At 41.4% G+C, this 16580-nt stretch overlaps 1 protein-coding gene across 1 annotated transcript; it reads left to right on the forward strand.

Moving 5' to 3' along the window:
* Positions 1 to 384: 384 nt before the first annotated feature.
* On the forward strand, positions 385 to 16084 carry LOC310773518 (L-threonine 3-dehydrogenase, mitochondrial-like). The gene is made up of 10 exons (XM_083633413.1): positions 385 to 481; positions 2459 to 2641; positions 2879 to 2921; positions 3280 to 3350; positions 4928 to 5077; positions 7723 to 7895; positions 9667 to 9757; positions 9917 to 10009; positions 13702 to 13878; positions 14494 to 16084. Exons 2-10 carry the CDS (start codon positions 2470 to 2472, stop codon positions 14631 to 14633), a joined length of 1110 nt encoding a protein of 369 aa, XP_083489539.1. The 5' UTR covers positions 385 to 481; positions 2459 to 2469; the 3' UTR covers positions 14634 to 16084.
* Positions 16085 to 16580: the final 496 nt, after the last annotated feature.

Genomic DNA, 16580 nt, shown 5'->3' on the forward strand with positions numbered 1-16580 from the left:
CCCTTTCGGAGTGCCGATATTTCGGAGTGGCAGAACGTCGGAGTGGCAGCACGTCGGAGTGGCAGCATGTAACCATGTTGAGCGTGGTCAGGAATGATTATTATGATTATTATGATTATTATGATTATTATGATTATTATGATTATTATTATTATTATTCCTCCTCCTCCTCCTCCTCCTCCTCCTCCTCCTCCTCCTCCTCCTCCTCCTCCTCCTCCTCCTTGGCGGTTGGCACCGGCACGTTTTGGGGTTTCGCCACGTTGTTTGATGTTAAGAAGAACTTTATTTTGAAAGAAAGAACCGGACGTTCACTTTAGAGGGGCACGGCCACCAAGCCTCTGAGCTGTAGCCAATCATAGCGCGATAAACCTCTTCCGAAGCCATGCGACTCTTTGGTCATGTCATCCTGGTTCACAAACATTGTAGGAGACAGAGGAATAGTCTCTTCATCATCAACGTTGGCTTCCCAGTTCACTTCACAGTAAGTTAAATCAATGTTATATATTGTTTGCATGATCGCATGTAGCGATTTGGGGGAAAGCGAAGCCAGGTTGGCGGAGTTGTTAGCGATAGCAACTGCCGCTGTTCCTGTTATCTTTCATATTAACGTTAGCTAAGCTAAGGTAGCCAACGTCTCATTCAGAGTAGAGCTAAAGAGAGAGCTATCCAATTACCAACTCACAACCTGGCTAATACTCCAATCGGTTTACTGTCAACTAACTTATCTAAGGTAAGTAACGTTAGACACGTTGGGACAATTAGGAAGTTAGGTATAGCTAACTTGCACTTGCAACTTTTGTGAGTTTGTATTTGATATATTATCTTCTTTTTGTCTTCTGAAAATTACATACTTAGCTTACACTAAATCAAATTTCTCGTATGCTATCTTTACTTATTGTGGCAATAAAAGTGATTATGATTAGGATTCTGAACTGGTTACCCCAAGGTGAGGACACACTTAAAGCACCGATTCTTGGTTATACAGAAGATCTTCTCTCTATGGAGAGAACTCACGCCTCAATCCGTTAAGAAAATCTGTCAATTTAATGTTGACTTTCTTTTTGCAAGCATGGACACATCGTAGAACATAACTTAACGTTTCAAATAATCGTTAGGAGACAGTGTTCAATTCGACATGTACCTATGTCAGCCGGTAATTCAATACAATACCAACTTTACGAATTGTTTCGCATGTTATTTCCACAATATTCTTCCACCAAAACTGGGGAGTGAAATGAAGTCCTGCTTGGTGATAGGTTCACGGAACACCATAACAAAGTTGAAGATCTTAGGTGGTGTTATAACAGGCATGCAGTAGATCTTAGGTGGTGTTATAACAGGCATGCAGTAGATCTTAGGTGGTGTTATAACAGGCATGCAGTAGATCTAAGGTGGTGTTATAACAGGCATGCAGTAGCCTACATTTGCTGATAGACATCAATTGCCAATCGATCTTGAGTTTGACTTGGACGTTTCAAATTATTTGGCATATTGTGGCAAGCCATGCAGGCTCACATTCAGATTGCCCCTGTAAACTCGAGGGTGGTCTGACATATAAATGAAAGTTCTATATTTAGACTGAGCCAGCAGGGAGGCATTTTAAAGTAGCTAACCTAAGATGCCCTTGGTGGTGGGTAATCAACACTTGAGCCACCACTATATGTGTTCTGAGTGTTTCTGTACTAATGTGCCACAACTTAATTGCTCGAAACGTTGTTACTAATGCTTAAGAGTGGCTTCTTGAAACACAAGGTGAAATAACAAATGAGAGAACCTACTGTAAATGGGACAGCGGAACAAACAGAATATGTCATTGTCCACTCTGTAATACAAAACACATTGGTGCAGTCCTCCCTAGTACCAGAGATACTCACAAGTCATGTTTTGCAAGTCCAAGTCTCAAGTCTTTGAGCTCAAGTCCAAGTCAAGTCTCAAGTCATTGAGGGGCAAGTCTAAGTCAAGTCTCAATTCTCTAATAGATGAGCGTTCTATCTGCTGGATGGCATCCGGTCTGCTAGAACACTGCATAGCTAAAACTAAGGAATTCAAAGCATGTACTGTATTATCCTCACTCCTTTATCTATTAGCATCCAGTATCAGCATTGATTGGATGATATTAGTAGTAGACATTTCCTTAATGTTATAATGCACCAAAAAAATAAAGGTTGTTCACAAGTCCCAAACCTGAAGTCCAAGTCAAGTCTCAAGTCTTTGAGGACAAGTCTCAAATCAAGTCTCTAGTCACTGTGTGTGTGACTTAAGTGCGACTCAAGTGCAAGTCCCCATCTCTTGCCTAGTACACAATCAAAACATAATATATATGCATAGGAGAAAAGTACACACCACTACTACACAACACACTGATAGTCCGTGTAACCCTGAAAAAAAATATTACACTCACTTTAGATACTCCACTACCACTTTTATTTTGTCATTGAATGTGTGCCCTGGTTTCTAGGAGCTGTTAGGATGCTGGTCGTGGGCTTTCTGAGAGGTGCAGTGAGGCATGCTGGATGCAGGCCCCTGTGCAGCGCCCAGGCTTTGAGCTCTGCATCACGTGGTTTCAGCTCCTCCCCATGCCAAGCCTCCGCTGAGCCCTCGTCCTGCACAGAGACGGACCGCCCCAAAATCCTCATCACTGGTGGGGTTTTACTTTGTCTATCCGTTTCATCCATCAAATGTGTCTTTTGTGTCCTTTTTTATGGCTCTGATTTTGATCTTTAAATGTGTTTTTGTGATCTTCTGTTTGTCCTTCTGTTGCCTAGTTTACTGTTTCGGCTGTGGGGCTTTTTTCGGTCATTTCCATTGTGATTGTGAATTCTCCTGCCAAGCCTATGCTTATCGTTATATCAAGTTTCCTATGTTTTTTTTCTACCAGGAGGGCTTGGTCAGCTGGGAGTGGGGCTTGCCAAGTTGCTGAGGTAAGTGCTTTGCATGACCTTGTTTTTTGGTTTGTGTGACCGTCTCTAGTGTTCAAATACTTTCAATGTTGGCATAGTTACATTATTTGCATTCAGCAGCATATTGGTGTGATTAAAGAGTAAGTACACACAGCAATTGTAAGAACTCCCAAGTGACACCATCACTCTCCTCACTACCTTACACCCACCTGTACATGTTGGCAGAGACAATATATTCAGAGATTGTGATAATGAACACAAAGAAGTAGTGAAAATATAAGTTACTTACTTACAAATGTGTGGGGAGCTATGCATTAAAAACAAATCCAATTGATTGCAATATATGGAACTGAGTGTGTTCGCAATCATTCACCCTCAGGAGACAGTTTGGAAAAAACAATGTGATTCTCTCGGACATCCGGAAACCCCCCAACCATGTCTACCACAATGGTATGTATATTTGTACTACCCAGCTACAATGGAGTTTAATAAGAGCACATTTTTCAGTTGTCTAAAACATTAAAGGTAAACATAATTTAGAGTCAGTCCCTGACATCGCCACACCAATTCACAAATGCAAATGAGTCTGGAATCTCTCAGTTAAATTTTCATTTCCAGGGGACGTTACCAACGGGCAGGCAGACAAGCGCTTCGTGTTTGAACTTTATAACCTATCTTAAAGAGCATGGTGCAGGTTAGAGACCACTTTGCATTAATATGTGTGACTTTTTATGTAGCAATTAGGATTCTCTTTTGTTTTTTCCCCACCCATAGCTGCATCTAGACTCGTTTTTGTAAAGCAGCTGGCACGCGCACTTGAAAACCCGCAAATCGAGCAATAACACCTGTGACGTTCCCTCGGATCATTACCTCTGTATGCCGAGCGTCTGTCCACCTGAGACCAGTCTAGAGCCGGGTTACTTGAGCTGAGATGGTCGGTCGGCTGTGCGGTCTCTGGTTCTCCAAAATTATTTATATTTATTTCCGAATATGCGTTTTTATTTTGATAAAACAATTGCATATTGGCGGTCTACTAGTTTCAGTAGTAGTTATGTTTGACTACTGAAACTAGTAAAACTTCATAAAGTGCCATATTAACCATGGATAGAGCCCAAACTAAACAGAAACTAAAACAGTTGCCTTGGGGAGGGAAATGGCAGCGCGGATTTCTCTCTTGCTCCTTCACTGCCGAAATGCATTCTGGGCAGTATTGAATTAACGTACCAGAGGGTCAAAATGATCGTTTCTGGTGGTAAATTATCATACAAATCCGATAATTATGGTACAAATATGACAATTATCGTACAAATACGACAATTCTCGTACATCTGGCAACGCTGATTCTGGGTGTTTTGGAAAGTTTTCTGCTGTACACATTGACTGTATATTATTATTATTACAGTAAGTATGGTAGCCCGAGTGACGTCACAGGTGTTATCTGCCCAGATTCATTTCTTTAGCATGTGCATTATGCCACCTTTTTATCCATATTTCTGCCCTGGGGGCATGTTTTATGTGTGTTTTTGGGGGTATTTTCATAAGAATGTTGAGTCCTGACTCCTAACTATAAATATGTTTTTTTTAACCTGCATCATGCTCTTTAAGTTAAAACTATACATGCGAAAGCCCTCCTGTTAATGTCTTTGTGATTGGCCCGGTTTTCAGTCAGAGTGGAAATGTGTTGGAATGGGAGGAGCCAGACGCATCTGCCACCGCAAATCAAACATGAGCTCACAGATTCATCAGGTTCCCATCAGAATCATAGAGCAAGGGCTTCTTTCGATACTCACCATTTTGCACAATAAACACAAGGAGAAATCCATTGAGGAAGAGGCAGAGAGACCAGTTTCTCATGTGTTTTGAGTAAGTGGGCTGACTCTCACTTGTTCTCAAACTGAGTCTTTTTCCTATTGCTCTCTCTACCTAGTACCTACACGCACAGATGCTTTTTCTTCTATTTCAAACTCGTTCATCTGTGTGTTTGTGTGTGTTGTGTGTCAACACATCCGTGTGTGTCTCCTCCATAGGTCCGTTCATCTTCTCGGACATCCTGGATTATAAAAACCTCCGGGAGATTGTTGTCAACAATAACATCAGCTGGCTGGTCCACTACTCAGCCGTCTTGTCCGCTGTGGGAGAGACCAATGTCTCGCTGGCCAAAGAGGTCAACATCACAGGTCCATGATACACATACACTTTTGTCATATTTTTATTTTCTGACTCTTTTGATCAATCCACACTCCACAGTCCAGGCTGAAGGAGTTTTCAAGACTCTGGAACGGCCTGCTCGGAGTGGAGCGAAGTGGCTTCTATCAATAATCTGTCTCTAATTTGTTTTCAATCCTGTTTTTGCTCTCTGCTGCTGCTGCTCTCTGCTCTCCAGGTGATCACTTGCCACGAATGAGCCTCCCACTGATGCAGGCTGTTTTACATTTGAGTTCCAAATTGGGAAGATTCAAAAGATGCACGATTTTAATTGCAGGGAAATGATCATATATGGATCTATCTCAAACGCCTAAAATGTCACCCCCCTATGTAACATAACATATGTTAATATATCCATGGCTTGTAACCTCGCCAACCAGCTATCTAAAGCCAACCTGTGCTGTCAGCAGTGTTGTTGTTTTTAGGTCGAAAGCAGAGTCGCAACAGCAACTCTGTCACATTAGACATGAAAAGTCTTTGAGCAGAAATATATCAAAGCTCATAATGTGGCATCTGAAGTAGGGCTGCTCGATTATGGCAAAAATCATAATCACGATTATTTAACATGATTACTCATTGACATTGAGAACACCATGAATTTATTGAACATTGACACTGGCTTTTCTTTTTAACATCTTTAGATTTTAGATATAATTGAAAATAAATAAATAAGTGAAAATAAATAATAAAAGTGCAAAGATTTAAAAAATAAAATAAATATACAGTATATGTAGGCCTACTATGTTGCAGTGAACTGCCACAACCAACTGCAACTATTAATCTACATTCAATATGTTGGTAAACATCTGAACTAGTAGTCCTTAAACCTCACACTAGCCAAAATAGTGTCGCAGAAAATGACGTGTAGACAGTATCTGTGATCAATCAGTGAAAACGGTATTTATTTACCGTTGTTTAATTAAGTCGAATGAAAACAGTCGGGACATATGTTGCAGACAGCAAATTCATGTTCATATTTCATCAAAACTAACCAAATGAGAACGCTATTGAGTAACGTTCGTTTACATTACATTAAATTACTCATTTGGCAGATGCTTTTATCCAAAGCGACTTACGTTTAGGTTCATAATAGGCTATTGTTAATGTTTATTTGTGAGCTCGTTAGCTGTTGAATATGCAAGAGTGTCCTGAATCGATGACTGTGTTGCGGTGGCAGGAGTAACTAGATGGGGCTTTGTCTTTTTGTTCGTTTAGCGTTATTGCTTAGTCATAGACCACTTTGTGAGTGGATTTCAAGTGATTAAACAAAGAGGGAGAGAGGTCGTGTTGCGGGGTGCAGCCGCGACCGCGCATATCTTGCACACTGTGTTTGTTCCAACTCTGACTCGGCGAAACCGGTCCATAGTGTTTCCACACCACAGACGACGTTGTTTTACCTCTCTTCTCGACCAGCGGCTCTCTTTCTGTGACTTCTGTCATCTTATTCTTGTGCTACCAAGGAAATAAGCGGGGAGGAGAAACGTGCTGTCGCTCTTCACATGACAGTCTTTCACAACTCTCACAACTGAAACGAAATGGTGTGCTTTGGGGGAGGGGCCGAGCAAAGGAAGGGGTGCGCTTGATTTACAACACAAGACAGAATGAGAGTGACAAGAGCCGCAAAATCGTTTTATGTCGATTATCTTGTTTTCATAATCGTGGACAGCCCAAATCGTAATCATGATTAAAATTCGATTAATCGCCCAGCCCTAATCTGAAGAGAAAAGAAAGAAAGGAAAGAGTAAAAGCAAAGGGACACAGTGAGCTCCACTTTGCTGAGTGGACAGTCCACAAACTTTAACAGCACCCTCTATCGACCCCTACAGTCCACAAACTTTAACAGCACCCTCTATCGACCCCTACAGTCCACAAACTTTAACAGCACCCTCTATCGACCCCTACACACCTGTTAATCTAGTGAGAATGGAAAGGAAAGTGGAACCCTACACAATCTTATTTCTTCTTCTTTTTAAGATGATGATAACATAGGGATACTAGGCTATTAAAGATTGCATCCAAATTAATATTTTTTATTACAGAAATGAGATGAACATTGCGTATTGCACTTATGGGAGAGAAAATGGAATAAAAAAATACGAAGGAATTACAAGGTGCAAACACCATTATTCGAGTGCAAAATGCCTCTGATTGCCTGTAATGCCCCCAAATCAACTGTATGGCTACATAGTAGCTGCATGGTACAGTATATGAGTCAGTGTATGGCCACATAGTAGCTGCATGTTATATGATTCAGTGGGCCCTATTCTGACAGATCAGCGGCTATTTGCACCAAAAGCCTGGTCTTACGCTAAGTTGGTCGTAACAATCATATAACCACATAATAATTCTGAGTCAAAAGGATCAGTCACTGGAAATACATTTATTTGATCTTACTAAGTAAGCTAAGATAAGGCAACCAGTTTTGACCCAGGCTACCAACATTATTGGTTTCGGCAAGTAATCTTGTAGTAGTATTTCTGCAACATCTTTCACCTGTTGCTGCAACATGCAACTCCACCTTCCTCAAATTTGCCACTGGGCAGTTTTGGCAACAGCCACATTTTTTGTGTGGTGAGTAACACACTCGCACACAGTAACAGCCTCCCTCTGTCCGCAGGTCTCCATAACATATTGGACATAGCAGCCGAACACAGTCTGCGTGTGTTTGTCCCCAGCACCATCGGTGCCTTCGGTCCGTCGTCACCCAGAGACCCCACCCCCGAGCTGTGTGTGCAGAGACCACGCACCATCTACGGCGTCTCCAAAGTCCACGCCGAGCTGATGGGTGAGGTGAGACACACACATATAGACGGATTCCACTAGGCACAGAAAGATAGACACACTCACAAGTTAAAGGCTGTTTCTTTAGTCATAGAAGCAACCGTTTCTTTTAATGGAAAATGATGAATCATTTCGTAACGTTTGTACTAGGGGTGTCACGGTACACAAAAGTCACGGTTCGGTACGTACCTCGGTTTTGGGGTCACGGTTCGGTACGAATACGGTACAATGGAGAAAAAAAGCAACAAATCCTAAATTCTGTTTTTTTCCCTTTTAATTTTTCTGAATTCTGTGTTTTGCTTTTTACGCTCATTTTACCATCAGAAATAGTGTCTAATACGTGGGAATGAATAAATGTCCACTATTTAATAAGATCTAGGCAATCCACACAAAAAGGTTTTACTCTAGAGCAGTGATTTTCAAAGTGTGGGGAGCGCCTCCCTCTCAGATGTCTGTATTCCAGCTGTTTGACAGGGCAAAGGCATTTCCCCCCACTTTAAATCTTTATTGTACACAAGTTTGTAAACAGAGCGCATGTGTGGAGTAGCCTAATACTCCCACCAACCCCTCCCCCACTGTCTGACAGACAGCGGGGTTGGTTTCACTTTCCCAGTAAGTACGCTAACGTTCGGTCATCTAATGGGTTATTGGAACATGACAAGGAGTCATCCCCTCTTCCTCACCGCATCTTGCTTGTCATCCCATGCAATGTAAGTTGCTTGTTTACAAGTTAACAGCTTTGTCAGTGTTATGTAATGTTTAGCCGCAACGCAAAAGTATAAAGGACTTTGTCGCGGCTACGTAACGTTACATTAGCAAGCTTACCTCGTTGGCTTGATGTTGACAGAATTTGCAAAACAGCTTATCGCCTGAGTCATAAAAGTCGTTAGGATACTGCTCTGCACTTTTTTGACAACTGTAACGGGAGAGCAGCTGGACGCTTCAATATTGTTGTGGTTTGTTCTGTCTGTTCTGGAGCGACCCCCGGTAATGTTTCCTCTCCACAAAACGTTCCATTCAGTGAATGCGGATTTCTATGGCCCTTGTGCTGTTTTGGTGTGTCTTCTTCTGTGGCATTTAATTCAATTCAATTCAATGGCATTCAAACAGCGTTTAGGTGCTTTACTACCACCTTCTGGATTTGACGTATTCGTCGTGTCGCTTCACGTACCGAACCGTGAAGTCACGGGACGCATACATGTACTGCGACACCCCTAGTTTGTACCATTTGTTGATGATTTGAGACTTTTAAAGGCACTGTCAGTTAACCACTAGAGCACCGTAAAGAAACATAGAAATGTTACTTTGAATCTCAAGTTGGATGTGATGCGTTCTCATTTTCTCTGTTCAAGGAATGTTATTTAGGAGCATACGCAAAATTGTTTTTATTGCTTTACTGTTATTGCTTGTTGTTTCTCTTGTTTCCCTGCACCTATATGCCCTGTTATTTTGCACTATGTTGTAACGGAGTCTACAGCACAAGAATTTCACACGTGATACTTGTACTACGGAGTGACAATAAAAAATCTTCAATCTTGAACCTTGAAAATAAAAACCAGACTGGTCATTTTAATCAGACCTGGGGTTGTTACTGTCAGCTACCAACTTTTCCAACACATAGGCTAGCTGCTGCTGGCTCTTTTTGTGGCCATTGACTCTGAGCTCAGGAGAACTCTTTGGAAGATGTAGACAGTGTAAAGCTGTTGTTGTTGTTGTTGTTTACTTCTGGTGTTTCTGAGCCTTTGCCCACTCCCTCACTTTCTCTCTCTTCCTCTCACAGTACTATCACCACAGGTATGGGCTGGACTTCCGCTGTCTCAGGTACCCAGGCATCATCTCTGCTGACTCCCAGCCTGGCGGAGGAACCACAGGTAAGCAGCTCCGAGAGGGAGATGAGACTGCAGCCAAGATGGCTGGATGGAGGAGGTCTAGTCTAAGTTCATCACATTGTAGTTTCAGTTTGGTCTAATATATTCTATCCTGACTTCATCTCTTTTTTTTTTCTCCTGCTCGGTTTCTCCCTTTCCCAGACTATGCTGTCCAGATCTTCCATGCAGCTGTAAAGACTGGTTGCTTTGAGTGCAACCTGCGCAGTGACACACGGCTCCCCATGATGTACATAGGTGTGGCACACTTGGTGACGTTGTGGTGGAATTTGATTTGATTTGATCATCTTTATTTCGAACATGTACATTTTAAAGAAGTAAAAAAACAATAAACTAAATCGGCAAAACTATCATAAACAACACAAATTAAATCGAAAAGGAGTAGGAAGAAGTATGCACTTATGTATTCCTAGCCCTTTCTCACCATCCAAAAACTCATACGATTATAAAGATACTGACTAATTTGTGTGTGTGTGTGTGTGTGTGTGTGTGTGTGTGTGTGTGTGTGTGTGCGTGCGCGCGCGCGCATACGTGCAAGATGTACAAAGACACACAAAATAACATCAATCTCTATCAATCTCTTGAAGCACTGTTCAGGTTTTTGCTCTTTGGATATTATCAGAGCATACAAATAGTGATGAAAACTCATGTTGTCAATATTGATACCTACTTGTTTCAACAAATGGATACATTGCATTTCAACTGCTGAAACAGGGAACAATGATAACTGAAACTATGTTTATAGAATGGATACAAAATATGATTTCAAAAGTTTTCTACTTCACATAATGTACAATTACATCGATCAGCAAAATGATAAGTTTGATTAAATATGTATACTGTAGTCCAAAGCATCCTCCCAAAAGACACAACACACAACTCTCTCTAGCCTCTTCTAAACATGAAGTCTGGATCATGTCCGGCTAGCCAGAGCAGGATATTTTCCGGTTTTACCTTTCTAGACATGAGGAGTCTTTGTTTAGAAACGGCTCGAAATGGTCCGTATTCTCTCTGCCGATGGCGATTAGAGTGGGCGGGGGGAGGGGGTGCGGTAGGGTGTATCGATAAAAAGAAATGTGATGTGGAAACAGCTTTAGCGAATCCATAACCAAACTCAATTCAAAAACATTCCATTTTAATGGAAGATGCATTCTGACGCATTCAGGCGATAACGTGGAAAATAAACCATTCAAGCCGTTTGCAGCACTTGAGGAAACTGTGAGTTTGCTCGTTTAATTCATTCATATAAGCAATTGCCCGAACGATTAATTAATTAATAGGCTACGTGAACGTTAGCGGGTACATTAGCCTATGCAGTAGGCTAAAAGTAGTAGGCTATCATCTCCTTGTTGCATTTTTAACATTTTTAAACTGGCAGATGGGGGAGAAAGAAACGATTCAACTTTTACTTGTTTACTCACCTAATTTGGCTCTCTTCCAAATAATCCAGCCACGTAACTAACGCTACGTCCATTCATGAAAATAATGATCACTGGGACATTAATGGTTTGTAAAGTGCCATTTAACCACCCGCCCACTCATACATAACAGCTAAATGATCCGGAACATGAGCTGGCAAAATATTAGCAAACTGACAGGTAAACAAATGAAACAGGACTCTAAAGCTATGGAATTAAATGTCGACAACCGGCTGGTGAGCAACCCTGTCACCTTGGCTGAAAAACTCAACACCTTCTTCATAAAATCTATTGATGACATCTCGAAACAGTTTGGCGTATCCACATGCTCTGTAAATATGGTGAATAACCCTACAGTCAATGGAGTACCAATTTTTACCATCCAGGAAATCTCTGTACCTGAGGTCATTGACATAATTAGTGCTTTGAACAGCTCTAAGGCCAAAGATGTTTATGGTCTTAACACCAGCTTCTTGAAATTAAATAAAGAGACATTAGCGCCACCTATTATGCATCTAGTTAATTTATCCATTAAGTACTCAACCGTCCCAAAGGCATGGAAACTGGCCTCAGTTACCCCAATCCACAAAGCTGGTGATAAATCTGACATGAACAACTTCAGACCCATCAGTATTTTACCGATAATCTCTAAAATCATTGAAAAATGGGTCGCTAAACAACTTATAGAATTTCTTGAGACGAGCCAGACCCCCTTGCACCCCATGCAGTTTGGTTTTCGTCCACACCACTCAACTGACTCTGCTTTGGTCCTGCTCTTGGAGAAAATAAAAGGCTCCTTGGACAGGGATGGTTGTGTGGGAGCTGTGTTCCTCGATCTTAAGAGGGCATTCGACACCGTCAACCACAGTGTGCTCCTCTCTAAATTGTCCAGCTTCAATTTTTCTGCTGAGGCCATTAAGTGGGTTGAATCATATTTGTCTCACCGGGAGCAGTGCACTGTGGTTGGCGGTGTCAGCTCCCCGTACCTGAGCTGTCCAGTAGGGGTCCCCCAAGGGTCAATTTTGGGCCCAATTTTCTTTTCCCTGTACATTAATGATCTTCCAGATTACTGTTTTAATGTAGATGTCCAGCTTTATGCTGACGACACAGTTATTTTCACAAGGGCTAAAAACCCAGTGGAGGCGGCACGTGTCCTATCTTCAGCTCTCTCTCATATTCAGGCATGGCTAACTAAATCTTGTCTCGTGCTGAATGCAAAAAAAACCGTTTGTATGTTCTTTTCTAAAAAAAGCATTGCACCTTCGCGCTCCAATGTTTTCCTGGGGTCAGAGGAATTATCAGTAGTTAACGAGTTTAAATATTTAGGCGTGATGCTGGACTCCAATTTAACGTTCAGCAATCACATTAAAATGATCTCCAAAAAAATTAAATTCCACCTGTATAATTTCAGACAAATAAGGAGCTGTCTGTCCACAGACGCTGCGTTTTTATTTTTACACTCAATGATCCTTTCGCATCTGAACTATTGTATAACTAGCTGGTCGCTGACAGGAGTAACCATCCTCAAACCAGCCGAACTACTCTATAAAAAAGCCCTGAAAATACTAGATAAAAAACCCTTTTCTCATCACCACTGCCATATCTTACGTAAATATGGCATGCTAAGTTTTGAGAACTTTAGAAATTTCACCTCTGCCTGTCTAATATACAAAGTTCTACATGGACTGGCGCCGCCTCCTCTTGCTGACTTTATCAAATATCGTGCGACCGCCAATTCGACCCGTGTCACCCGGGCCATTACGAACAAGGTCTGTGAGGTCCCCTTTAGAAAAACTTCCTTTAGTCAGAAGACCCTATCCTTCATGGGAAGCACTCTCTGGAATAATCTACCTCCCTCGATCAGAGAATGCCCGAGTCTCGCCACCTTCAAAGGCCAGTTGAAAATATGGCTCAGATCAAACCAACAATGTGATCACAATTAACGATTTTGCCATGTTTTGCAGCATGCTCTGTGTGTTTTATTTATTTTATTTATTTTAGGTTTCACTAACCTTTTATACTATTAATTTTTTTCTGGTACTATTAACTATGTGTTTTAATCATTTTTGGTTTTACTAACTTTCTGTACTTTTAATCTTTGTTGTATTATTAATTTTTCTTTCACTTTCATGACTACATCAACCTGCCATGGGACTACAGGTGGAAACTAGCCCTTGGGCTACAACCTGGCATATTTACTGTACGGCTGTACTGTTCATTAATGTGTAAAGTCCCATTCTTTAAATAAATGAATCTGAATCTGAATCTGAATCTGCCGGTGTTAAACAACAGCCGTTTTTCCAATAATGCGGATCCTGTACTAGGGGCTCAGATGGTCATGATCCGCACTCGCGGGAGTGCACATAAGGTGGCTAATTATTTCTAAACATGCAGGCCGACCGGCTAGCAGCTGGTTATAATCCGGATTTCACTGCATGTTTAGAAGGGGCTTCTGTCACAATACTACACTCACCCTCTTATCCACCTCCCTCTCCTCCTCCCCCTCTGCAGATGACTGTCTGAGGGCGACCCTGGAGATCCTGGAGGCACCGGAAGACAGGTTGGCCAGCCGCACCTACAACATCAACGCCATGAGCTTCACGCCACACGAGCTCACCCAGGAGATACACAAAGTGCTGCCTGACCTCAAAGTCACCTACAACGTGGACCCTATCCGACAGGCTATAGGTGAGATGCAGCCACTTATGGATGGATGAGAATGACGCAAAGCAATCCAAAATGGTTGCAGACACAATGATGTCACGAGGACAGATGACTTCAACAGATGGAGACAAAAATATGTGTTTCTGGAGTGTGTTATGTAGACTAGAGGCATTGCAACCTTTTTGGTATGTCAGTTTGAATGCAAAGTAGTTTTTGTTGCTAGCGGTAGATATTAATTAATTGCTAACCACTGGAGATTGGTACTTTTCTCTTTTAAGCTCGTTCTCTGTGTATATTTAAGTAGTCATCTTAAATGTCTTTTAAGATCATTCTCTGAGTTTATTTAAGTAGTCATCTTAAATGTCTGCTTTAAGGCATTAAGCTTCATTCATGTGGTGGGGGAAAATCATGGGAATCACTTGACTGCTCAAAGCACCTTGGAAGTGTTGGCAGTTCACACGTTCAAACTGATTTCAAGCTGTCAAGCGGCAAGATTGATGTTTTCTGAAGACTTTGGTTGCTCCTTATCAGCTTCTTCACACTTGACAGACATCTTTCCCCTGTGATTTGAAGGCAGATTAAATGAGGATGCTGATCATTCTTTAACCCCAGAGTGATTTCATGTTTGTTTTTTTCCAGCGGACAGCTGGCCAATGGCATTTGAGGACAGCGCGGCGAGGCGGGACTGGGGCTGGAAGCATGAGTATGACCTCCCAGAGTTGGTGCAGGCCATGCTGACTCACATCACTCCAGGCAACCGGCTGGCACAAGCCTACTGATCCCTCTGCAGCATGTCCGATCGATCGGACACAGTGGGGTGGGGGGACAACCTGTAGCAACTAGCAACCAAACTCAGTCTCACCCCACACACACACACACACACACACACACACACACACACACACTTGTCACTCCACTCACTGCACATCAAGAATGGGCAGTATTGATGTATGGATTAGTATTATAGTATTGATGCCATCCCTAACTCCATCCAAAGCTTTATTACCTGGAAAGATGTGATATTGAGGGTTTGAGAGCAATGTTTCAAGCCTTCAGTAATTCACTCATTCGTTTTTGGATTGTGGCTACACTGGGACAAGTTTCCATCTTAACAAGATCACTTGGTCTCATCTTCAGTTGTAGGTGTATTTTTCTTCAAACAAATGGAAAGGTGGGGTGAGTTCCTATTCGTTTCCAATGCCGTTTTCACGTCATATCTTGAAACAAGGTGTAATAAGGCAGATCTCCCCATGTTGATTTGTATTGGAAAACAAGTGCAATCAGTTAGTGTTCACTTGTTCTAAGATTTTAAGACTAGATTAAATGCAATTATTATTGTTTTTGCATTGCCTGGGGGGGGGGTCCTATTATTATTCCAATTAGATCCAGGTAAAGATCCAGTAAAAACTGAATTACTGGAGGCATAAAAACATTCCAGACTACTCTGTGTCACATTTAGATACATGGTATTTTCCTGAACCTATCTCCATCTCTGTTCAGCTTTCTCTGTCGTCATCTGTCCATCTCACCCCTTCATTTGCTCTCCATGGTCCCACCCGTCCATTCTCTCCTGGGAAGGAGAGATTGTTGTGCACTAGAAACATTCAGGATTCAAAGGATGCAATCATTGATCTGCTGCAAACTAAAGATGTGCTTGATGCCATGCTAAAAAAACATGTTGGATATTGTTGCCGAGTTACTGAACTTTCAAGAGAATGGAATTCTCTTTCTGAATGTATGTCCATGTGTTGTACATATGTGTAAGCATGCAAATGACCGCTAGCCAATGTGAACAGGACAATGCTAAGCTAAACGCGGGCATTAGGGGGCGATGCTGCTGTCATGAAAACCAGTTGGTCTTTATAGAGCTGCACTCCAACTGGCCATAAGTACTGTATCCATAGATACTTGAGCCTTTCTCTTAGGTATTGTTACCATAGATATTGGTAAAGTAAGCCTAGCTGTAGGAATATTCTACAGGTGCTTCGGCCATAGTTGCCTGCTACAGCTTTTCACATGTGATAGTTGTGTTCTCTTGAAGGGAAACCCAGAATGGCTGTAGTACTTAAAAGTTTTTTCATAGAGTTTTGAGGAGACTAGCTTGCTAGAGCCTCTTCTGATTTGCACTAGTGTGCTTTTAATGTTTTTGTTATTTAATCAAAGTTGTATTTAAATTATACTTATTGTTTATTTTATTTAGAACCTGATGATGCCAATAGTCTTGGTGCTATACATTTCTGAATGTATCTTGCCGCTTTTTTTTCTTATTAAATTCTTTGATAAAGCCAATTTTCATCTCATGTCCTCTGTGACCACTCACTCAAAAACGTTGCTCGTTGGGGAACTGTAATTAACAACACTTTAATGCGTTTGCATTACAAGTACCGTACCCTCAAATAATGTTGATCTTGAATGATTACTACTGAAATCCTTTGAGCCCATTATTCTACACTTCACAAAAGGCTATTTAATTTATTTGATGCAGTGTTATGTAATTTAAAAAAAATCTCATTGGAAAAATAAATCTACCAGTAAGGTCAAAGTTGTATTTAAATTATACATATTGTTTCTTTTATTTAGAAGCGGATGCAAATAGCCTACAGTGTTGGTGCCATACATTTCTGAATGTATAATTTGACGCTTTTCCTGTCAAAGCAAAATTATGACCCATTTTTATATTTTTCAAGTCAAAACTTATTTATTAAAGACCTTTTTGTTTCTTTTTA

This window comes from Poromitra crassiceps (genome assembly GCF_964638095.1).
Source record: "Poromitra crassiceps genome assembly, chromosome: 3".
NCBI lineage: Eukaryota > Metazoa > Chordata > Actinopteri > Beryciformes > Melamphaidae > Poromitra > Poromitra crassiceps.